This window comes from Mesoplodon bidens, assembly GCF_964165515.1.
Source record: "Mesoplodon bidens genome assembly, chromosome: 19".
Lineage (NCBI taxonomy): Eukaryota > Metazoa > Chordata > Mammalia > Artiodactyla > Ziphiidae > Mesoplodon > Mesoplodon bidens.
The window spans coordinates 9112723-9136851 of NC_138179.1; the positions used below are offsets into that span (position 1 = coordinate 9112723).

The window sequence follows — 24129 nt, forward strand, 5'->3', positions numbered from 1 at the left end:
CTCGCGGGCTCTAGAGTGCAGGCTCGGTAGTTGTGACGCACAGGCTTAGTTGCTCCGCAGCATGTGGGATCTTCCCGGACCAGGGCTCGAACCCATGTCCCCTTCATTGGCAGGTGGATTCTTAACCACTGCACCACCAGGGAAGTCCCCATACTAAAACTTTGAATTCAAATAACAAGACTACATGGTTTTACATAGCCTCATAGATCTTACATCTCTTTTTTTCCCCAAGCTCCAAGTCCCACTGCGCAGTGACACCAATACAGTTACTTATTTGCTTTACCCCACAGCATGTCAACATGTAATAATATCAGAATAACCACCAACACTACTTGAAAACAGTTTAAGATTTTTTTGGCAGTTCCTTTTACTTTTAAGGTATATTCTACTAGAAATATTTGATCAAGTTACTGTGTTTTAAAGTCACTTGAGATTGTTTCTTCCTGTGTGATTATGCCTTAAAATTAATTCATGGGTTTATTTGTTACATTTTGCTTTTGATTCTTATGATTTTAAAATTTAATAGTTAATGTACAGTATTTATGTTTTCAAAGTCAAGTCTACAAACAAGGAATATTCAGAGAGGTTCAGCTTCTATCCTTGTCCTTTCCACCCTATCTCCTCCCTCCCTCCCCACAGGTAACCTTGGTTTTAATATATGGTTTATTCTTGCATTTTAAATGATAGAAATAGGGGCTTCCCTGGTGGTGCAGTGGTTGAGAGTCCGCCTGCCGATGCAGGCATGCCCCGGTCCAGGAAGATCCCATATGCCGCGGAGCGGCTGGGTCCGTGAGCCATGGCCGCTGAGCCTGCGCGTCCAGAGCCTGTGCTCCGCAACGGGAGAGGCCACAACAGTGAGAGGCCCGCGTAACGCAAAAAAAAATGATAGAAATATACATATTTGTATTCCTATCTTTCTTAGCTAAATGGGAACATACTATAATACTTATATTTACCTTTTTGCTACGTTTAAAAAACATATATTTCTGCCTAAGTTACAGTGGCATTTATGGTTGATAATATTTATTGTAGACGCTTGTAGCTAATGGTGGAAGTAGAGGTGGGGGCCTGTGGACAGCTAATAAGAATGTACTTTAGGCACCTCTCAATACCATGAGAATGACAGCCATTTGACTATAATTAGGATTACATTTGGGGTTGCCGGGTTCCATTTCTGTGTCTGTTCTTAGGCCAAACTTTTTCTTCCTTAGACCTCAGATTTTCCTGTTCTTGACCCCAGCTGGACTGCTCAAGAAGAAATGGCCCTTTTAGAAGCTGTGATGGACTGTGGCTTTGGAAATTGGTAAGAGCTTGGGAGTAAGGGTTCTCATGCGCTAGTGGGCTCCAAGAAGAAGGTGCTGTTGAGGGTAAAAGGAGGAGTCTCAGAAAAAGGAGTTTGGGGGCCACATGTTGCTTTTCTATTGACCCGTGACTTAGAGACAAGTCCTCTTCCCCTCTGCACATTATTTTCCAAGGCCTAAATGCCTCACAGGGCTATGAGATGTTCAGTGGTCCATGACTGGACAGCTCTAAAGGGCTGCTTTGGACATATCCACACAAGGAAGGTTGGTTATTCCTTTCTGAATAGTGGGGAAGTTTAGACTTATTAGTTACTGCTCCTTTCTGATTTCTGAAGTTTTCTTGGCTGTAGATGCCCTCGTCATTTAAGTGAGTCAGACTTTAGACAGCCATGGCTTACCTGAGATTCAAGTTTGACAGACTGCCTATCCTCATTCCCTGTTTTTAGCTTGTAGGTACCTGCAAGAACTGAATAGCACTCACGGCTGTTGCCATGTGAGGCGACACTGCTTACTAATAATACCACCACTTTCATTTTTACCTTTTGGGAGTACTTTCACACCGATGATGTCATTTTGTGAACCAGATAGCAGGGGCTTTTTTTTTTTTCTTTATTAAGTGATTTTATTTATTTACTTATTTATTTATTTAGGCTGAGTTGGGTCTAGTGTTGCGCGGGCTTCCCATGGTGGTGGCTTCTCTTGTTGCGGAGCACGGGCTCTAGGCATGCGGGCTTCAGTAGTGGTGGATCGTGGGCTCTAGAGCGCAGGCTCAGTCGTTGTGGCTCAGGGGCTTAGTTGCTCCGCGGCATGTGGGATCTTCCGGGACCAGGGATCGAACATGTGTCGCCTGCCTTGGCAGGCGGATTCTTAACCAATGCGCCACCAGGGAAGTCCCAGCAGAGGCATTTTAAAATATATTTTGTTCATGAAGAATCTGAAGCTTAGGGAGTTAAAATGACTTCTTACGACCACATAGTTTATTAGTGAAGGGCCCTTAACTGGCTCTTCCTTGTCCGACTTCCTAGTGTAGATAATCTATCCTGATGTTAATAGAATATACTGTGCTGCCTCCCTTACATCCAGGGCCTTGAAGAAGGAGAGTTGAGTTCAGTTCACAGTTTGCTCGTATCCATTCATTGAACATTTATTAAGTATCATAACATACTGTTTACTATGGGAATACCAAAGAAGACAGGAAGAGTGACCATTCGCTTGCTAGTCATCTTTGGCCTGGTTTTTCACTTTTTCCTACCATTCTAACTGTAAAATAGGCTAATCCTCTTGGTCCCCCTTCCCTCTCAGCAAAGACCACAAAAAGACCATTATTTCTGTGTCTGCTGTGGGTAAGACACTAAGCTTGGTGGTGAGGATGCTAGAGCCAAGAATTATGACATGTATCCTGACCTCAAGAAGCTTATAGTCTAGTAGGGGAATCAAAATATATGTACAGGGCCTCCCTGGTGGCGCAGTGGTTGAGAGTCCGCCTGCCGATGCAGGGGATGCGGGTTCGTGCCCCGGTCTGGGAGGATCCCATATGCCGCGGAGCGGCTGGGCCCGTGAGCCATGGCCGCTGGGCCTGCGCATCCGGAGCCTGTGCTCCGCAATGGGAGAGGCCACAACAGTGAGAGGCCCGCATACCGCAAAAAGAAAAAAAAAAAAATATATGTACAGATGATTCAAGTACACAAAGCAGAGCATAGTAATGCCTTAGGAGAAGGACAAGTGAAGTACTGTGGAAGAGAGAAGTTGAGAGCAGACTTGGAGAGATTTCACCTGTACCTTTCCATCATCTGGGCCAGGAGTCAGAGGTCTTAAGTAAAAATTAAGTGGCTTTGTGACTTATGTGCTTTGTGTTCTTAAGCAAGTTTCTTAATCTCTTTGGGCCTCATTTTTTCATCTGTGAAATTGAGATAGTAAATACACTACACAGTTAATACTAGGATTTATTTAAATTATGTTGTGAATATTTCTAGCTGAGAGCTTGGTCTGTCATGAGAGCTCTAGTAAAGAAATGTTTGTTCATGTGAAGTGTTTTGTAAACTATAAAACATGTGAATATAAAACTACTCTTGGGGCTTCCCTGGTGGTGCAGTGGTTGAGAGTCCACCTGCCAATGCAGGGGACACGGGTTCGTGCCCCGGTCTGGGGGGATCCCACATGTTGCGGAGCGGCTAGGCCCGTGAGCCATGGCCGCTGAGCCTGCGCGTCCTGGAGCCTGTGCTCCGCAACGGGAGAGGCCACAACAGTGAGAGGCCCGCGTACTGCAAAAAAAAAAAACAAAAAAAAAACCTACTCTTAATGTACATTTTGAATGTTCTGAAGTGGCTTATTGTTATTTATAGCAATTCTTTCAGTGGAGCCTAGCTTACATATTTTCTAGTGGTCTTCCTTTCTTTTGGTAGAAAGGAAAGGGCTTTTTATGTTTTTATTTTTTTGGCCACGCCGTATGGCATGTGGGATCTCCGTTTCCCAATCAGGGATCGAACCCGCACCCCCTGCATTGGAAGGGCAGAGTCTTAACCACTGGACCGCCAGGGAAGTCCAGGAAAGGGCTTTTTAAATATTGTTTCCGAATCTCCAAATAGCGGGATCTGGAACATCAGATTGCACCAGTGCTATGTTTATATTTGTCTCAGTGTTCTGCTGATAGCTCCATGATACCAGTTTGGAGGTGTCAAGTTCCAGACGTTATATAGGTAGGACTTAAAACATGGAAAGAACAAACCATGCTTTGACCATTATGTATAGACGAAAGCACTACTTCCTTCTCTCTTTTTCCACACTCTAGGCAGGATGTAGCCAATCAAATGTGCACCAAGACCAAGGAGGAGTGTGAGAAGCACTACATGAAGCATTTCATCAATAACCCTCTATTTGCATCTACCCTGCTAAACCTGAAGCAAGCAGAGGAGGCAAAAACTGCTGACACAGCCATTCCATTTCACTGTAAGTACCTCCCTGTATCAGTAAGAGAGTCCAGTGTTTAGCTCATTATAATTAATCATCTCAGTGTTAAGTCCAAGAAGCAATTTGTTATTTTTCTTCACTTGGTTGTGGTAATAATAGCAAACTCTTCTTTTTCTTTTTTTTTCTTTTTTTTATTTCATTTTTAAATTAAAAAAAATTTTTTTTTTTGCGGTACGCGGGCCTCTCACTGTTGTGGCCTCTCCCGTTGCGGAGCACAGGCTCCGGACGCGCAGGCTCAGCGGCCATGGCTCACGGGCCCAGCCGCTCCACTGCATGTGGGATCTTCCCGGACCGGGGCACGAACCCGTGTTCCCTGCATCGGCAGGCGGACTGTCAACCACTGTGCCACCAGGGAAGCCCATCGTTTTCTTTTTTTTCAATCTCATGTGACTTAGGGACTCATGGGTCTTCTAACAAAACATAACTAAACCCATGATGAATTATAAATGGACGTCTTTTCTGAATGACTCCCAGAGCACGAGTAATGAAATATGAATGTTTTTCTTTCCCCACCTCTTTCCTCATACTCTCTGGAAACAGTTTCCTAGGTGACTAACTCAAAACCTGATGATACCTCCTATTTGGATAGCCCTTTGGATGTTAGCACTTTGTTCTCAAATGCCTTAGACCATTTCTTCCTCATGGCAACCCAGTGAGACAGGCAGAGCAAGTGCTTTTGTTTTGCACACAAGGAAACTGAGATTCAGAAAGGTTAAATAATTTGTACAAGGTCATGGGACTAGTGGATGTTACAGTAGAGCCTGGACTCAATTCTGGCTTACTCCAAATCCAGTGGGGTTTTTTGCCTGTCAGTTGGATGGGATTTGTAAATTGAGATTGGTCCTAAGGGGTAAGGGAGCTGAAGCAGACAGGGTAAATAGTCAAGTTCTGTAATACTGAAGAAAAGATCCTTGATTTTCTTTCATATTAGGAAAGCAAAAATAAGAAGGAATTTCTGTATTTACTTAGAGGACTCCCTAAGTCTTAGTTTCCTTTTCAAGAAATCAATTTGTTTCCATTAATACTTTATCTTTTTTTACTTTTTCTTTATAAAAATGTCTTGCATTTTATTTATCCTCTCAGACACTGTCTTTCTCCAAACAAAAATATTTCAGAGTCTAAATGAGGACTTTCTTTGTGTCACTTTTTTATGCCAGTATCTTATTAAGTAACTAAGAAAAACTAAATTCTTTCAGCTACAGATGACCCTCCCCGACCTACCTTTGATTCCTTGCTTTCTCGGGACATGGCAGGATACATGCCAGCTCGAGCAGATTTCACTGAGGTAAGAGAAACTTGTTTTTGTTTAGGATGAGGCTATATCTCTTACCTATAGGTTCCATGCCAGTAAAAAGAGACTTTCATAGCACTCTAACTTGTCGAGCCACATTTTCTCCATTTGAGTGCCTTTTTCTCATTTGTAAATAAATATTTCTTTTAGAAAGGTAAAAATTCTTCAGAGCAAAAACTTATTTCTTTTTTTAAAATCAATTTATTTTATTTTATTTATTTTTATTTTTGGCTGCATTGGGTCTTCGTTGCTGTGCGCAGGCTTTCTCTAGTTGGGGGGAGCGGGGGCTACTCTTCGTTGCGGTGTGCGGGCTTCTCATTGCAGTGGCTTCTCTTGTTGCAGAGCACGGGCTCTAGGCACCTGGGCTTCAGTAGTTGTGGCACATGGGCTCAGTAGTTGTGGTGCATGGGCTTAGTTGCTCCACAGCGTGTGGGATCTTCCCGGACCAGGGCTCAAACCCGTGTCCCCTGCATTGGCAGACAGATTCTTAATCACTGTGCCACCAGAGAAGCCCCAAAAACCTACTTCATAAGTTTCATTCCACATCTAGGGGTTTTCGAGGTTGTACTATATCAGGGGGTTGGCAAACTTTCTATTAAGGTCCAGATAGTAAATATTTTAGATTTTGTAGACCATAAATTCTCCGTTGGAACTAAACTTTGCCATTATTATGCAAAAGCAGCATAGATAGTAGTAAACAAATGAGCATGCCTGTGCTCCAGTAAAACTATTTACAGAAATAGGCAGTGGGCTGAATTTGGTTATAGGCTGCAGTTTGCTGACCTCTGTGCTATATTCACAAGTTGATGAAGAATGATGAATGTGTATAAAAACTACATGTTCTTCATTCAGCCATGGAGTTAAAAGCCATGTGAATGTAGTCACAAGTCTCTTGATGTATCACCTAATCCGCAATTATAGTGCTCTTGGAGGTAATTAAAGTTTAGCAAACTACAAACAATTTTGCTAGCCACACCCAAGTCAGCATTTTGTTCGTGGCAGCTGCTGTTGTAGAGCTACCTCAGAGACACTACCCCTACAGATTGCAGTCATTGAATAGAACATGAACAAATCTACCCATTGAGCTGTGTAAGCAATATTATGGGATAAATAGAGCCCTAGATGGTGGTAAAAGGGTAGATGAATTAATGCAGACAATTTTCTTACCTAAATATTGGTTAGGCCAAAAAGTTCTTTCGGGTTTTTCTGTAAAATGTTACGGAAAAACCCGAACGAACTTTTTGGCCGACCCAATACTCGAAGGGCTAGTAGGAGTTAGATTTTCTTGAGTTAGATTTCATGAACAGACTACTTTTAGTTTTTAGAACAATACGTTTGGCTTTATTCCTGGACTCATAACTTTCTCATTTTTTGCTGTCACTGCTGCCTGAAAGCCTCTCAGTTTTTTCCCATGACTTATTTACTTATGGCAGTTGTCCTGGCCTTGTACTCCATTCAGTACTTTGTAGCAAGTGTTTGTTTATATATTTGCCATTTGCTTCTAAAGCATGGCTCCTGTAAAGGCATTACTCAAAGCTGATGGATTTTAGATGGGAATTTTTTTTCCCCAAACAGGAGTTTGACAATTATGCAGAATGGGACTTGAGAGACATTGATTTTGTTGAAGATGACTCGGACATTTTACATGGTAACATTTTATTACAGCCAATGTTTTTATTGATTGCAAACTGTGATGACACGGTATTGGGTGCTAGAAATATAAGAATGAATAAAACATGTCTCCTGCCCCTTATGGGACTCAAATTACAGTGGTTAAGTTGCTGAACTTACCCTGTTGCTGGGATTTGACCATAATGAGAAAGATCATTTGTGATGATGGTGAGAATGTTGATCATATAAGGGTAGCTGGGAATATCCCATCCTTTGGACTGTGTGAGCTTTCTTTTGGCTGAGATAAGCCTACACTGAGGTAATTGGTTAAATGGCCCTCACTGCCTCTTTAAAAGAAAGGGAATCAGGGTGAAGACCTTGGGACTTCAATAACAACTGCTGATACTAGATGTTCACTATAATTTGTTACCCAAAATTTCCCATAGCAGGGGAAAAGAATGGAAGTTCAAGAGTTTTTAGACCAAGATTGGAAATCTCTTGTTTCTCAGAACTGTTGAATTTTTAGCACTTCTGAATTCTCAGCTAAGATTAACCCTCTAAGGATTTATGTCAACTCTTTTGTTATAACATAAATGGCTAATGCCAACAAGGCTTTTAAAAGTGGATGGTTAGACTTTCAGTGAATGTCTTTTTTTCCTTCTTTCCATTTTCAGTGAACTACATATTTAAAATAATCCCCAATCTTCTGTTTCATTTCAGCCCAGAATTGAGGGTGAAGCAGTAGGTGAATAATGCTCCTTTGGTTTCTGTATTTCCTAAACAACATCTTCATTGCTTTTCTTTCTTTTTTTTTTTTTTTTTCTGTATGTGGGCCTCTCACTGTTGTGGCCTCTCCCGTTGTGGAGCACAGGCTCCGGACGCACAGGCTCAGCGGCCATGGCTCACGGGCCCAGCCACTCCACAGCATGTGGGATCTTCCCAGACCGGGGCACGAACCCGTGTCCCCTGCATCGGCAGGCATACTCTCAACAACTGCGCCACCAGGGAAGCCCCCATTGCTTTTCTTAAATGTATATCCCAGGTAGGAAAGGCAAGTTAGAATCCTTGTTGAATTTTAAATCAAGTTTTCATGTTGCATTAACTGGTCCTCTGTCACTTGAAGGGGAGTTTTATTCTTCTCTCCATAGAAGAGCTGACTAGATATTTGTTACATCAGATCTGGGACGAAGAAAGAGTCCTCATAAAAATTTTACCTTTAGAGTTTTTTCTCTACATATATCTTGAGCAGTTTTCTTTGCAAAATTTCATTTCTCTTCTCCCACACAACTTTAAGGAAAGTCAAAGTGACGTAGATTGAACTAAAAGAGGAAAGCTTTAAAGCAAACTGCTTTAGCATTCACTAGAGCCATTGTGTTTGTTCAGTCTTCCATGTCAATCTCTGCTTTTCAGCCCTGATAATTCATGTTATTGTCTATCCTCACCTCGTGTGTCATTCTCTTGAAGGCAGTGTGCAGGTTGCCATTCAGTATTTCTCATCATACACACCAGCTTTGATTAAAATGGTATTGTTTCCTGGCTTGTATCTTTCTTATCCAGAATGCAAAAAAGCAGTTTCATAAATATCATTCTTTTAGATACTATTCAAAAGTACTGAACTTTTGGAAGTCAAAATCTCTTATATCAGTCATGGCTCAACTATGTAAGGGACTTGCTGAATCACTTCTCCAGGCCCTAATCCAAGGTCTTCATTCTTAAGCCTCAACATTATTAAGAAAACTGTAGTAATGGTTCGTATTTAATTTCACTCTTCATCCTGTGTGGAAGCATGATTTGCAATTTCTGCTGGTGCTCTTATGGTCCTTTCTGTAATTAAGTGAGGGCAAAAGGAAAAAAAATCAAAAAGAACTGATGAACAAGTTTTATTTCAGTTAGCATTTCAAACCTATAACATACTTTAGTTATTTGTGTTCTTTCTACAGTTTCTGCAGCCTTTTAAGTTATTTGATTCTAATTCATTTGAACTAAGAATCAGTTATTGATTGTTATACATAAGTAGTTTTAACAGCGCTTATATAACAATCCCTGCCTCTCCTTTCCCTCCCTGTCTAGTAGTGCACTGTAAGATGTTTAGATGGGTGCTTTTTAAAAGATCATAGCATCATAGCATCATAAAGAGGTTTGGCAGGACTAGAGATCAAAGGGATGACTTGCTGGTGCCACAGAGGGATGCTTTGTTTATGGCTCTGAGTTCTCATATTAGCTCCTTTGGCAGTATGACCCACTGTCGAGTTGGGCACATATTGTTCCAGCAGTTTCCTTGGACTAGGAGCCCAAGGAAACTAGGAGGGAATGAGAAGGAGCTTTTTATGCACACCTAGAACAGAAAGAGGGGCACATATTTTGTGCACATCAGGGCAGTGATTCAACCTCAGGCTTGCTTCTGAGTCACTGTGATCTTGGTCAAGTCCTTGGAATTTTGCATGCTGTTTCTTTGTGTCCCTGGCCAACAAAGAACGGATGATGCTGATTAGTCAGGGTGAATGTCTCCAATGAAACGTGGTACATAATTCAGATTGGTGTTATTGCCACTCCATTATACCATTATACTCTTAATATTACTGAGCATTAATAACATTCCTTTTATGTTTCCTCACTTATAACTACTGGAAGGAAGTAAACTGTTTGACTGGGCTTTGTATCCCATCGCCTAGAAAGATTGCATCTAGAAAATTGGGTGATGCCATGAAGCTCTTTTCCTCACCCAAGACTTTTGCTGTGATTTATGGAATTTGTCTAATAAAGGGGGTTTAAATGGTCCATTATAGAGGCCTGGGACATAATGGAGGGACATGTAATTACATTCCACCATACCAGAAGTCTTTCAGAATGGGCCCCCAAAAGATTGCATGTGAAGTAGTGTCTAAGGAAGAAAATAAGGAGGTTCTGAGATCCCTAAATGACACCTCCTAGTATTTTATTGAAATAAGCAGAAATTATTGGTCCAGAGAGAGAGATGCAAAAGACATAACTCGGCACTCCCTGTGGCATGTTGTGGGATGTCAGTGCATACACACAGCATAGTTTCCTTTTCCTTAGGGGACATCGCTCTCCATCTGCTTTCATTTGGGAAAACCTCTCCTAAATTTGTGGACTCTTCTTTCTCAGAGTTTCATAGGTGCTAAGCCCTGCGTGCAGCATCTTGTAATCATTGCTGGCCCATAACCCAGGCAAGCAAGAGGCATCATGAACTCCTTCCTCTGCACTGGGCCTGTGTTTTCAGCACTTCTCAGGGTTGCACATTAGAGCAGTTCACTCTCCTTCTATTTGGAAAGCCAATTTCAGCAAAATTTCTTGCCCAGATGTGGATACTCCACCACTTTTTCCCCCAGATTTTCTTTCTTTGGTCCGTATTGTCAGCCTTTAGAGCCTTTAACAATTAGTCGATCAGAGGTCCAGCCTGGTCACTGTGCCTATTACCTACCTACTGGCAGTGCCCTTCCCTTGATGGTGATTTGGCTGCTTTATGTTTAGGACTTTTTAGACATAAATGCTATTAATAATAGTAGCTAATACGTATAGCACTTACTGTTTGCCAGGTACCATTTAAGTCCTTGACACACATGAACTCATTTAATCCTCACAAAACTCTTTGGGTTAGGTGTTATTACTGTTACCCCCATTTTATAGATGGGGGAATTGAGGAGCAGGAATCTTAAGTAACTTGCCTGAGGTCAAGAGGTAACCTGCAAGTGGCAGGGCCATCTTGAGTCTATGCTCTTAATATTGTGCTATACTTAATGTCTCTACAACCTTGAACCTTTTTTTTTCTTTTTAGATCTCACATTTTTTATCTTCTATAGCTTAACCACATTCCTGAGAAGTGGAAATAGATATTTTCCCATTCTGCTTTCAGAGAAATGCACAAAGGAGTGAAGTGACTTGGCTAAGGCTTCCTAGTTGCTGACTTTTAACCATTAGGTCACATGGTTGTCTTTCCTTCATAGCACTACTTGTGTACATCTTGGCCAAAATCTTTGGGGGGAAATGACTTTTAAAAAGCTTTGCTTCTGGGGAATACCTGAGTCACAGGTTTGTGCTTGTGTGCTTGCAGTAGGGATTTTGATTGGCTTCTCTGCAGTTAAGGCCTCTGAGTAGGTTTTCTTGCCAAGCAAGCAGCAGGTGCCTTCTGTCAGGAAAACAGAAACATGTTGCCAGCTATTTTGAACAATGTTAGAAATACACTGCAGTGGGAAGGAGCTGCCTCTGACTTCTGCCCACTTCTTGAAATATTTTAAGGCCAGCCGTTTGGAAACTTTGTTATCAGTCCCCAATGTGGTCACAGGGAGACTAGTCATCCCCCAAAACTGAGATTTCAGAGGCCTGGCATCAATGGAGAGGTTATGGGTGCTTTGGGTTTGTTTGTTTTTAAGGAGCTCTGGGTCTTTGCCTGCTTTACTAGACCCTCCACTCACTTTCAGTAGAATATGAACCTGTGATTCTCTTTCTTTCAGTGTCTGCCTCACTTCTGTTCTGCCTGCTGTGCTGTGGTCCTTCCGGGGTTATTCATGCAGTTAAGATCTTATAATCAGTTGCTGCTATCTGAGTGTGCTTCATAAAGACAAGGGAGAGCTTCAACTATGAATTTTTCTCTGGGAGAATTCCAGTTCTCCCACTTGTTTCTCTGTGTTCCCTTCCTTCCCTTTGTTCTCCAGGGCCAGTTGTACAAGTTTAAACTACTGAAATGATCAAGCACCAGAACCATTTATCAGCAGGATTTATTTATAGAGTTTTTCTGTAACACAGTCTCTTCAGTTTTTTTCTGTTTAATTAAGTCATTCCCGCACACATCTCAAGAAACAACATGATAAGTTAGTGTCTTAGAAAAATTACCGAACTATTTTGTCAAAATTAGCACTAACTTCCGCTGGATCTTCAGGTAGTTTCTTTCCTATTGAACTCATCTTATTATTGAGTAGATAAATGAGATAAGGCACCTAAAGAGCCTGGAACGTGATAAATACTCAGTGTATGACAACTATTTACTTAGCTATTTTATTTGCTTCTCTTTCTGCCTTGAACTGTTGACGTCCTAATTTCTCTTTCTCATAAGAAGTAAAGGTAGAGTCCGCCATAAAGCTTGTACTTGGTTGTACTGCATGTCAGAGACAGTTCTCTTCTCCCCATGCCTCCTTCCTCTCCCACCACACAGTTATGTAAAGTGCATCTCCACCAGCACAGCGTTCTAGAGCCTATCATTCCCCAGCAGTTTTATTAGGAAACACTGGCAGGGTATGGGGCATTCTGTGGTACCTATGCTTCTATATGGAACACATGTAAATCAAGAAAGAGTTCATTTATAGAAAGAGTTCTGCAACCTGAAAAAATGTTTGAAAACCATTGCCTTAAATCTTGGACCTGATATTATTGAATTATTTTTAGTTTGTGGGCAGTTATGAGGAAAAACAAAGTCATGTTGTTTAAAGTTTTGAACTTGTTAGAAATGAACAAAAGATCCATGATAGTTAATACTTCTTTTTTAATACTTAAAGTTTAAAAAGTATTGCAGTCATTCATCTCTTCAGGTCATCCAGCTAGAATTTATGTTATTTTTATCTCAGACCCAAGGGAGAATGGCCTGGATAAAGTATTCCTGGTCATTTCCCAGTGATTGAAGTTATATACAGATGTAGTGCATCTGCTCATAGCTCAGCATGTTAGATTTTGGTAGTTCTTTCTTCTAATCTGAAACTCTGACAGATGTAATTTCTAGTCCATGTGTTACTAAAGTTCAGACTCCTTGTTGAACTGTTATATGAAAGCTAATAATATACATAGCAAAGCATGGTCAAAAGAGGTGTTCAGGAAAAAGCAGAAATTGTTATCTATAGCGTAATCCCATATAAACATATACTGAGGAGAAAAGAACTTTACTGTAATTTACTGATACAGAAATTCACTATCCTAGGGTATTTTTGTTTCCAAGAGACAGATTTCCCAGACCAGTGAGTGTGGAATAGTTAGCAGTATGAGGTTGAAAGTTTAGGACAGCTTGGGCAAAAGATTTCTTCTTGTCTTGGCTTTATTTATATGTAAGGGTTTGTTTGTTTGTTTGTTTATAGCTCTGAAGATGGCTGTAGTAGATATCTATCATTCCAGGTTAAAGGAGAGACAAAGGCGAAAAAAGTAAGTCTAGAAAACCATCCTGCCTTCTTTTGGCTTTGGACTATTGACCACCTATAGCCCATAAGAACAAGTTCCACTTGTGGCTCATCTTAGGACCTTGAGGAATACACTTAACCTCCTTGGATCTCAATTTTTCCATCTGTTAAAAGGAGATAATAATACCTCTCCTTTTCTTGCTTTTTAACCTCCTCCTTCCTTACCCTTTCTTGATGTTTTGGTGACCAATGAATAATATGGATACACTGTTTTAAGGAAAAAAGGAACAAGAAAAATTCAAGATATTATTAAGTTGTTACGCTTAATAATGCTCTATTCTAACTGCTCAGTTTTTATGAGAAGTCTTTTATGTACAAGGATTTCAAAGAAATTATGAACAAGTTTCAGTCACTCTTGGTTATTCCTTCTCTTTGCAACAGAACAAAAAACATACATTGAGACTGAGAAATTATGGATCCCAAACCCCTATTGGATTACAGAGACTTTAACAGTTCAGAGAAGGGTATGCGGAGGGTGTGTGTGTATGTATGTGTAGGCATGTTACCATGGTGTTAATAACTAGAGATACAGTGGCATCACAACAAGAAAAAGGAATGGGACTTGGGAGGCACTCTGGAGGGACCAAGACATGATCTAAAGGAAAGCTTACTCTCTGCGTGTCTGGAGTTAGCTTCTAAGAAGCGCTGAAGAAGATTACCCAGCTGTTCTTGTGAGAAGCTTCATTGCTAGTCATGAATACCTCCGGTATAAATCAGAGTTTCCAGACACGTAACTCTGCATGGTTTACCTAAATTCTGTTTTGCTTAAAACACGGAATTAGAGCTAGACAGTGTTGTAGAACTCAGTAGTTGAGGTCGCTATTAGATCTTATGCTTTATGATGACCTTCCATTAAACATGCACAAGATTTATTTCAAATAGCTTCAAGGCATTCTGCGAATGTACAGTTGTAAATGTTGAGTGTGTGATCACAGATTTCCCTTAAACGGCTGTTCTCAATTATCATTTCCCTAAGCTGAATAGATGATTTTTATGATATGGACACAGATTCCCTTCTGTTTCATCTTAAGTTACAGACATGTGTTTTTCACTATTTGTGAGTGCTTATTGATCTGTTCATTCATCCAGCAGATAGTTATTGAGAATCTACAGTGCCCAAGGAGAGGAAAAATATATGATGCTTGAGAGCCTGAAATTGTGCTGGAGACTTTCTGACCTGCAGAACTTTGTGGGGAGTGACTTCTCTGGACCTCCGTATTCCCCCTTGAAGTGTTTAGGATGTCTAATGAAAGCTGTGTGTGGAAAACATTGTTAAATGTGACACTGATTATCCTATATATGTTTTTCATTCTAGAATTATAAGAGACCATGGATTAATCAACCTTAGAAAGTTTCAGTGTAAGTATTAGTTTTCCTTATTTTAACATTTCTCCCAACATTATTGAATAGTTTTAAACAAATCATTTATGACAGTAGGTCTTAATCAAGGTTGCATATTAGCATCACCTAGGAAGCTGTAAAAAATGCTAATGCCTGAACAGTCACCTCAGACTAATTAAGTCAGAACCTCTGGAGGTAGAGCTACAGCATCTGTATTTTTTTAAAGTCTTCAAGGCAATTCTGTTGCATCGTAAGAGTTACAAACCATTAATATATGGTCAGTAACACTAGCATGAGAATTCTTTTTTTTTTAAATTAGTATAGTAATTAAAGCATGAATATTAATGGATCATCTTCTGGAACTGGATAGGGTTGTGTTTTGGAATTATACGTTAAACATAAAATAACTTTGACCATCAGGTTGTGAAAATATTTTTATGGAAAAAAATTAACAGAAAATGATAACTTTATTTTGCATGGTCGGGGCAAACAAGCAAGAAAAGACATTAGCATCGTATGATGATGAAATAAACTATGATTTTTAAATGATCGCTAACTTTGACCTTTTAAATATTTGGCGATAACCTATGCTGGGCAGAAAGAGTCTCTGTACTTTTTCTTCTTCTACACTGTAGAGTTTGTTCAGAACATAAGAATGATGATATCGTAATAATTACAATATTTATATATGTTTATAATAGTTGTATGTCACAAGACTTTTTTTTTGTAAAAGTACCTAATGATTGTGCTTCGTATGCTAATTGATAGAATCTTATAGGGTTTGACACTCTGTGCCAGGAGGGTTCAGGTCAGCCAGTCTTGGGTTAAGTATCATTTAATAGAGTCATGGTGGGCTTCCCTGGTGGCGCAGTGGTTGAGGGTCCGCCTGCCAATGCAGGGGACATGGGTTCGTGCCCCTGTCTGGGAAGATCCCACATGCCGCAGAGCGGCTGGGCCCGTGAGCCATGGCCGCTGAACCTGCGCATCTGGAGCCTGTGCTCTGCAATGGGAGAGGCCACAACAGTGAGAGGCCCGCGTACCGCAAAAAAAAAAAAAAAAAGAGTCATGGTCATAAGTAGGTTACATTTTATGTCCTTTACTTTTTCACTTTCCATTACACACATTATGGTGTTTTGACGATGTCACTTCTAATAGTTACATAATATGTTGTATAGATACATAAATATATAATGACGTGCTTAACCTGTCTTTTATTATTAGATCTTTAGCTTATTTTCAGTGTTTCTCTAATCATTATAAATAAAGCTAAGGTAAACTTGTTTGTGAATAGAGCTTTGTCTGTATTTAGAATTGTTTTTTTAAGATAGATTCCCAGAAGTGGAATTAAATAGGTCAAAGAATATGATTATTAAAAATGCTTAACACATGCTGCCAGATTGTTTCCTTAAAGATGGTTTTATCAATTTATATTCCGTCTAGCAGTATACAGTATTGCCTATTTAACCTCATCCTCATCGAGAGCTGTGGGTTTGCAAAAATAACCCAAGGTCAGATCTCCCTTGCCCTTTCTGTAGACAATAATTGGTCACGTTCTGATAGCCACAGTAGTGGGTTCCTTTGTCTGAATTCCTGGGCTTTCCACGATAGGTCAATTGATTTTAACCTTTACATAGTAGACCTTGACTCTTGTATAAATTCTGTTCTCAGCTGGTGGACAGAGGTCAGTTTAGCCTCTTTATTCTTTTAACTGTATTTCTTACATACAGAGCTGAGAGGAAGCTCTGTTGCTTCCGAGAAAGAAGTGGTATGTGCGTTGTGGTTTGAGAGGTCTTCAGTTGCCATTATACTGAATGTACGTGTGACCTTAATATGTAGGTATAGGAGTTTTTTTCATCAAATTAAAAACTTTTACTCCAAATGTTTCTGTATTATCCCTGTAGTGGGGGCGGGGAGTTTGGTGGTGAAAATAATCAATTTGTGGCTGCCCATCAAATCAGCTCCTAGAATTTGTGGGCAAGAATTTCTCCTGCAAAGAAAGAGATTCATCTGAAAAGAGGACTTGATTTAAGTAACTGTCATAAGTGATAGCCTGTATCTTTAGCCTGAGAGTGGACAAAACTAGCCTAGTTACTCTTATTGAAATGACTGAGTAGCAGTTGGAGAGTTCCTGGCTGCTCCAACCTACCAGTTACTGTTGGTGGGTTTTACTACCCATCTTTTTGCTGGTAGCTCTTTTTATTAGAAATTGGTCAGTACTGATCCTCAAAGTTGCTGACCCATATGGGTATCCCAAATGGCATATTTGACCATTCGCTTCCATCATCGTTATCAAAATATAACTTCATTAGTAGTACATTAAGTTGTGGTACCTAATTAAGTTTAGAGAAAGGCAAAATGACCCATGTAGAAAGTGAAGAAATAAATGCCTCATTTGAGGATATGTAGTTACAGAGATTTTTATTTTTGGTGGAGCGTGCAAGAGATCACACTTTTTCTAGGCTAATCTACCTTTTCTAGATGAATTAGTCTGTCTGCACTTCCCTTGTTCTGCAGAAGTTCTTTTTTATTTTTTATTTGTTTTAATTTATTTTATTTGTTTATTATTTTTGGCTGTATTGGGTCATTGTTGCCACATGCAGGCTTTCTCTAGTCGCGGCGAGCAGGGGCTACTCTTCGTTGCGGTGCGCAGACTTCTCATTGCAGTGGCTTCTCTTGTTGTGGAGCACGGGCTCTAGGCACGTGGGCTTCAGTAGTTGTGGCATGTGAGCTCAGTAGTTGTTGCTCTCAGGCTCTAGAGCACGGGCTCAGTAGTTTTGGTGCACGGGCTTAGTTGCTCCGCAGCATGTGGGATCTTCCTGGACCAGGGCTTGAACCCGTATGCCCTGCGTTGGCAGGAGGATTCTTAACCACTGCACCACCAGGGAAGCCCTCTGCAGAAGTTGATACCAGAGATTTTGCCCCACATTGTTTCTGAAAACACATGATCTACTACTCATCTTTCCTGTTACTGCCAGTACTTCCTGCCCTTGTATAGATTAAGAGGCAGCAAGGTGTGGAGGTCTCTAGGGTGCTCAGCAGTGCAGATGCTCTCCAGTGATAACAGCCTCTCTGTGTCATAGTCACTCTGATTCTCTTATCATTATGATTAGTGTGCTGCATTCTTAGCTTTCCAGTTTGCTTCCTGTCATTGGTAAGTTAGTCATATGAGGTTAGGAATAATGTTCTTCCATTTTACTTCTTGTAAAAAAAAATGCAGAAAACTTAGAGATCTTTATATTCTTTGCTTCCTCTGTAGTAATGGAACGGCGGTATCCCAAGGAAGTCCAAGACCTTTATGAAACAATGAGGCGATTTGCAAGGATAGTGGGGCCAGTGGAACATGACAAGTTCATTGAAAGCCATGCATGTAGGTGGTTTTTTAACCTTGAGCAAATATTTGTGTGTGTGCTTTTATGTAAATAGGAGAGATAATGGTGTGCTTTATGTGAAGTTCTGTAAATAAATAAGTGGATTTTTTTGTAGTTCTTCCACTTTATTACTTTGAGATTAATTTGGGACTTTGGGGGTGGGAGAAGAGAGCTTAGAAAGCCTAGTGGCTTGTTTTCCCCTTAGGTAAACAATAGTTTAGTAGTTTTTCCCCCTTTTTATTATGGGCATTTTCAAATACATGCAAAAATAGAGATCATAGTATAATGAACACCCATGTGTCCATCACCCAACTTCAGCAATTATCAACACATGGCCAATCCAGTTTCATCTTTACCACCCACTCCCCTCCCATCCTCAACTGGATTGTTTTGAAGCAAATCATATTATTTTGTTCATAATTATTTTAGTATTAAAACTAGTTTTTTAAGTGGGGACAGAGTTGGATGGCTCATCGAGATAGTATATAGTACTTCCATCATTTTCTTGCCTTTTTCCCTGAGAGAGCTCTATCTAGTTAACATTTGATTTCTCACTGTAAAAAATTGAAGTTGTTAAGGCAGTAAGGCCTAGACTATAAAACAGTCTGGACTGGGGGGCTAAGTCTATACCTTTACTCATGAGAGTCAGGTGTTTGACCCCCAAGTTTAGTTCTGGGAAGATACTTCATGAAGGCTCTTATCCTGTACCCATCATGCACACATTTCTTGCATGACATTGTAGGCATGTATCTGAGCCAGGTTGGTTGTCCTCACCAGACACCCTGTTTGGTTGGCATTCTTTGTGTGATTATCCTGGGTGATTTATCCTTCACTTCCTGTCCCAGTTTGTGCCATCCCTGGTTTATGTGTCAGTCCAAAGAACAACACCCCGTGGATTGTCCAGGTTCTTCCTTCATCCTCTGTTTCAAAGCACCCAAATTTGAATGTTCTATCACATAATAACCCAAGCAGTGCAACCTGATCTGTGTGCTCAGAGGAGGCAGAAATCTTTGGTTTATGGAAAACACAATGCTCTTTTGTTCCTATAGGAGAAAAGCTGTAAAGAAACTATCCGGGACTTGAAGCACAGAGCTTTTGTCCTTCCTTTGCAAAAGGGCCACATCAAGTAATACCAGAGACAGGTTTCATAAAAGAATTTGGTTTTGTGACTAGAACTTTTAACAGAGAATACATAGAGCAGGGAAACTTGGTGGTTTAAAAAATTATATTCATTACTTCTGTAGCTAAATGAATTCAACCAGTTCACTATACGTTTTCTAGGAAGCAGCTGGAGAGAGAAGCCAAAAGACAGCTGTTGTACATTTTTGTCAGCTCTTGGGTAAAATTTCTAATGAGATATTAGCAAAAATTAGGATTCCCTGAATGGAATTGCCAAGTCTGTTATAGAAGGCAGAATTACTGAAAATATTCAACAGTAAAAGTGCTCATTAATGTTGATTTTGTTTTTCCAATTTTTCTCCTCTGTTGTTTTCGGGGGGATAAACAGTGGAATTCGAGCTCCGAAGGGAAATCAAGAGGCTCCAGGAATACAGGACAGCAGGCATTACCAATTTTTGTAGTAAGTATGCTTAAGCTACACACTAAATCAGAGGGCAAGTCTTCCAAACACATAGAGGGTGTCTCTGTTTTAGGTACCATGGAGTTTTTTTTTTGGAAACAAGCTATCACATTTCAGAATGAGTTTTCAATCTTTCCCATAAAGTTTCACCTATTTAATCCTTATAAAATACCATTATATGGATTATCTGAAGTGAAGTAAAAGTTATGACACAAAGAAAAGAGAGATGCTGTTTTAGATTTAGGATTCCGTTGTGGCCTCTAAAAAAAAAGGATTTTGTATTCCAATTTTTAGCCTCAGCCTTTTTAAATTTAGTGATGCATAGTCTGATCATTCTTATTAAGGGAGCTTCAACTGGTTCTAGGTGCTTACATCCCAGTTACTTGAGGTAGTGATAATTATATTCATAGCAGCTAACAGTTTACCATGCCCCAGGCCCTACCCTGTGCACCTCACCTGGATCGTGTCATTTAATTCTTGTAACAAACTTATTGTTATTTTCATTTAATGGAGAGACTAAAGTTTAAAGTGATTAAGGAGCTAGTTGTAGTAGAGCCAGGTCATAAGGGAAGGTAGTGTGTGTTAGTAGTTGAGAGCTGAGGTCTAGACTTGGACAGCTTGAGTTTGAATTCTGGCTGTTCTTTCACAAGATCTATAATTCTGTTCATTTCAATTTTCCAAGTCTCTTAGAGTTAGTATGAAGATTAAATTAGAGGGACTTCCCTGGTGGTCCAGCGGTTAAGACTCCGCGCTCCCAATGCAGGGCACCCAGGTTCGATCCCAGGTCAGGGAACTAGATCCCGCATGCCACAACTAAAGATCCCGCGTGCCGCAACTAAGACCCGGTGCAGCCAAATAAATAAATAAAATAAATATATTTTTTTAAAAAGATTAAGTTAGAGATAATACATGAAAACATAGCACAATACCTGGCACACAGTAAATCCTCAGTAAATGGCAGTTTCTGTCATTTTATTGTTATTGTTGCAATGATCTTCGGCATTTCCTCCCTCTTCCTGTTGGTTGAAAGCTATCACCCACTGCTCACAAGAAGTAGCCCTGTGGGTATAAGTTCAGCCTGCTGTAATGGCTCTTTATTTCTAACAATGGAAACCGTTTACAAAATGAAATTTTATGTGGGGCACTAATCCATAAATAAGATAAAAGTAGAACTACTTTGGTTGAAGTCTGATGGTTCAGGTCATGTGTGGAGCACAGGACCACTGGTCTGTGCTGGTGCCCTTGCTCTTCCCCGTAATCCTGGAGATATTTTCATGGTATCCTGGGCCTCTGTGGAACACGGTTTGAAACCCACTGGTGTGATATTTTGGATCCTGTATACATTTGTAACATGTAGAAAACACTGTGCAACCGTTTATCAAGATGCGTATAAAGACTCTGATACCAGGTTTGGGTTACCTGATATTGGTTGCTCTGGGAAAGAGGGGAAAGGAATAGTGCTGGTCAATGAGGATTTATTTTTATTTGTAATTCTAACTGGTTTTTAAGGAAGAGTGTATGTGTATAGCACTTGTGTGACCTGGAAAAATATATGGATAGAAAAATATAGAACAGGAAGTAAATATGACAATATTAAAAGTTACTTTTAGGGGATGGAAATATGAGGGACTCCTTGTAATTTTCTGTTTTGGGGATTTTCCCCCCAAATGTCTTAAAGGTAGAAAAGGAATAAAAATATTTTTATTTCTTGTCAAAAAAGGGATTTCAAACTAGGGGAAATGACTTTGCTCTTAGAAAAATAATTGTGGAAGCAGTTTTGCAAAGGAAATTTAAAAATGACTGGAATTCCCTGGTGGTCCAGTGGTTAGGACTTGGCGCTTTCACTGCGTGGGCATGGAGTTCAGTCCCTGGCTGGGGAACTAAGATCCCACAAGCCTTGTGGCACGGCCAAAAATTTTTTTAAATTAAAGATTAAGAAAGATGAAGTTTGCTGATGAGTTAGGAAACCCTTCGGTTAGTTCTGCTGCGTTGTCATTGTAGTCGCAGTGTTTTTTAATACCTCCAGGTGCCAGAACCTATGATCACCTCAAGAAGACTCGAGAAGAGGAACGCCTCAAACGCACTATGCTCTCGGAGGTTCTCCAGTACATCCAGGACAGTAGTGCCTGCCAGCAGTGGCTCCGCCGGCAGGCTGACATGTGAGGAATTAGTCCAGGGGGAAGGAGCAATCTCTTGGAGGATTTGGCCTTTACCTGTATTTTCAGAGAATTCTGTGGGCACCCTATCCTACATGGCAGGGCAGTAATAATTGGGTGACTAGAAGAATTAAGAAAATTTTAGCAGGCTGTCTCAGAAACAGTACCGTACTGGGCTTCCCTTGTGGCGCAGTGGTTGAGAGTCCGCCTGCCGATGCAGGGGACGCGGGTTCGTGCCCCGGCCCAGGAAGATCCCACATGCCGTGGAGCGGCCGGGCCCGTGAGCCATGGCCACTGAGCCTGTGTGCCCGGAGCCTGTGCTCCGCAACGGGAGAGGCCACAACAGTGAGAGGCCCACGTACTGCCAAAAAAAAAAAAAAACAAAGAGTACCATACTGACAGTTTTGAGAAACATAACTGGCCTCCTAGAATCCTACTTTGCTACTTTGACCTTATTTTTTTAAATTAGTAAATTCCCTCCCCATGCTTTCTTTCTCCCTCTGTATCTATTGGTATGGTTTTCATTGGAGAATCATGTTCCTCTCCTTTCCCCATGAATGGTCTTTGTGATGTGCCAGGCCAAGAACTCTTCTTAACAAGTCCAAGCAATTTCCTTCTCTGGAACAGATTTCCTTTCCTAGGTAGTACAGTTGGGATATCCTGTAAAACATAATACAGTCTGTCTCATTACTTCTCTTCAAAGTAACTGACCTGATAAGTGTCACCCAGTCTCACATGGGCTTTTGGAAATGGCTTTCTTTGATGTGATATAAGTTTAAATTCCTCTTCTTCTTTGTAGTGATTCTGGCCTGAGTCCTTCCGTACCAATGGCTTCGAATTCAGGTAATTATTTTTTAGGCTGGAGCAGGTCTTGATTTTGAAGTTTTCATTCTAGGAGTTATGGTAACCCAGCAATCCCTTCAGCCTGTGTGGGAGCTGGGTGCTTAGGCAGAGGAATGGTAATTAAGTGTTATCCCAATTTATAAACATAAGCAAGTTTTTAGAATATTCATGGCCAAACAGGACTTTCCTCAGGTTTGGAGTACAAAGACAGGGGAAGAAAGAACTCCAGGCAGGTGTGTTCTCTATTTTACCAATGTTCATGGGCAGTTAGTTTACTGTGATGTTGTCTACCACAGACTTTGAGATTTGTCTCATAGGGGATAATTAGAGGCTTTGTATCCTATATGAGCCAAAGAAGCATGTTACATGCCAGAAAAGCAAGACTTTCTTTATAAGTTGGAGACTTAAGGTATTTCTATTTCTTATCTCTTTGGGTATTTCGTCTTTTGAGGTTAGTTCACAGAGCAAGATTAAGCCATATGGTATCTGGTAATCCCTGGTTCTTGGTAATCAGTGAATGGTAGTTTGGGGTGGTGTTAGTTGTAGAATTCTGGTCCAAGATCATGGTGTTTCTTTGCCTGTTTTCTTGGTTATCATTCACCCCTACTCCATATGGTAGATTAGCCACTTCCCCTGGTCAGAACATACAGACTGCTCCACTGATTACAGATTGGACTTGGCAAAAAGATGACCCACTTGCAGTTTTACCATTTTTTGGAAGCTTGGAACAATCACAATCTCTCAGATGCAGGATCTAGACAGGGCTCAGAAAAGGTGACTTTATGGATGATAATTTTTTTTTCATTTACTCCTTTGTTTCAAGTAATAATTTCTTAATATTTAAAGGAGAAAAGAGTGTCTTTTAGGGAAAAGCCAAGACAGTTAAATCCAAGTTTTTAAGTTTCTTACATCCACCCCCTTCCCAATCTAAATACAGAAATACAAATAACTTAATATTGGCTAATTAAAATGAATGAATGGACGTGACTGAGCTCCTTTGGTATTTGTGTTTTCTGAAGCATTCGCACTTGCTCTTTGCTGCGTCCTAGGCGGGCATGTGCCTTCCTCACCCCTGTGTTTAGGGTGAGGCGACCCCTTACTCCTCTTCATGCTCTGAGTTGCTCCTAAAGTAGTGCAGAGCTGGAAGCCTGGATCCCTGATTGTAACCCAGCCTCTGGGAACTTTGCTGAGGCACCAAATGATTGTAGTCTCCCTTTTTGAGCATTTAGGGTACGGCTAGGCCTGTCGGTTATGGAGAAGTCCTCATCCCCTTTGTTGTTACTACAGAGAAGTCTGTTTTTTAGTACAGCAGGCTGCAACAGTTCATCCCCTTTCTCTCCACCACCTAAACGGCAACCCCCACGAAATGTAGCGTATTATTCTGCATTTTCTTTTGTTTAACGCAGTCCATTCATTCAAGTATACATTCAAAACAAAACCAAAAGGTTTTGCACATCAGGCTTCCTATCCTGGGCAGTGACCTCACGCTTGGG

The 24129-nt window shown here is 40.6% G+C and overlaps 1 protein-coding gene across 2 annotated transcripts in view; it reads left to right on the top strand.

The window, feature by feature from the left end:
- TADA2A (transcriptional adaptor 2A) overlaps nucleotides 1-24129 on the top strand; it is a 48103-nt gene that overhangs the window by 19833 nt on the left and 4141 nt on the right. The window contains exons 5-14 of one of the 2 annotated variants that reach the window (XM_081219619.1): nucleotides 1212-1303; nucleotides 4090-4247; nucleotides 5465-5553; nucleotides 7135-7207; nucleotides 13251-13314; nucleotides 14665-14708; nucleotides 17947-18057; nucleotides 19566-19637; nucleotides 21664-21796; nucleotides 22593-22636. In XM_081219619.1, coding sequence (XP_081075745.1) covers nucleotides 1212-1303; nucleotides 4090-4247; nucleotides 5465-5553; nucleotides 7135-7207; nucleotides 13251-13314; nucleotides 14665-14708; nucleotides 17947-18057; nucleotides 19566-19637; nucleotides 21664-21796; nucleotides 22593-22636 — 880 coding nt within the window. The remainder of the gene's footprint in view (nucleotides 1-1211; nucleotides 1304-4089; nucleotides 4248-5464; nucleotides 5554-7134; nucleotides 7208-13250; nucleotides 13315-14664; nucleotides 14709-17946; nucleotides 18058-19565; nucleotides 19638-21663; nucleotides 21797-22592; nucleotides 22637-24129) is intronic. The other variant, XM_081219620.1, reaches the window with a different exon arrangement.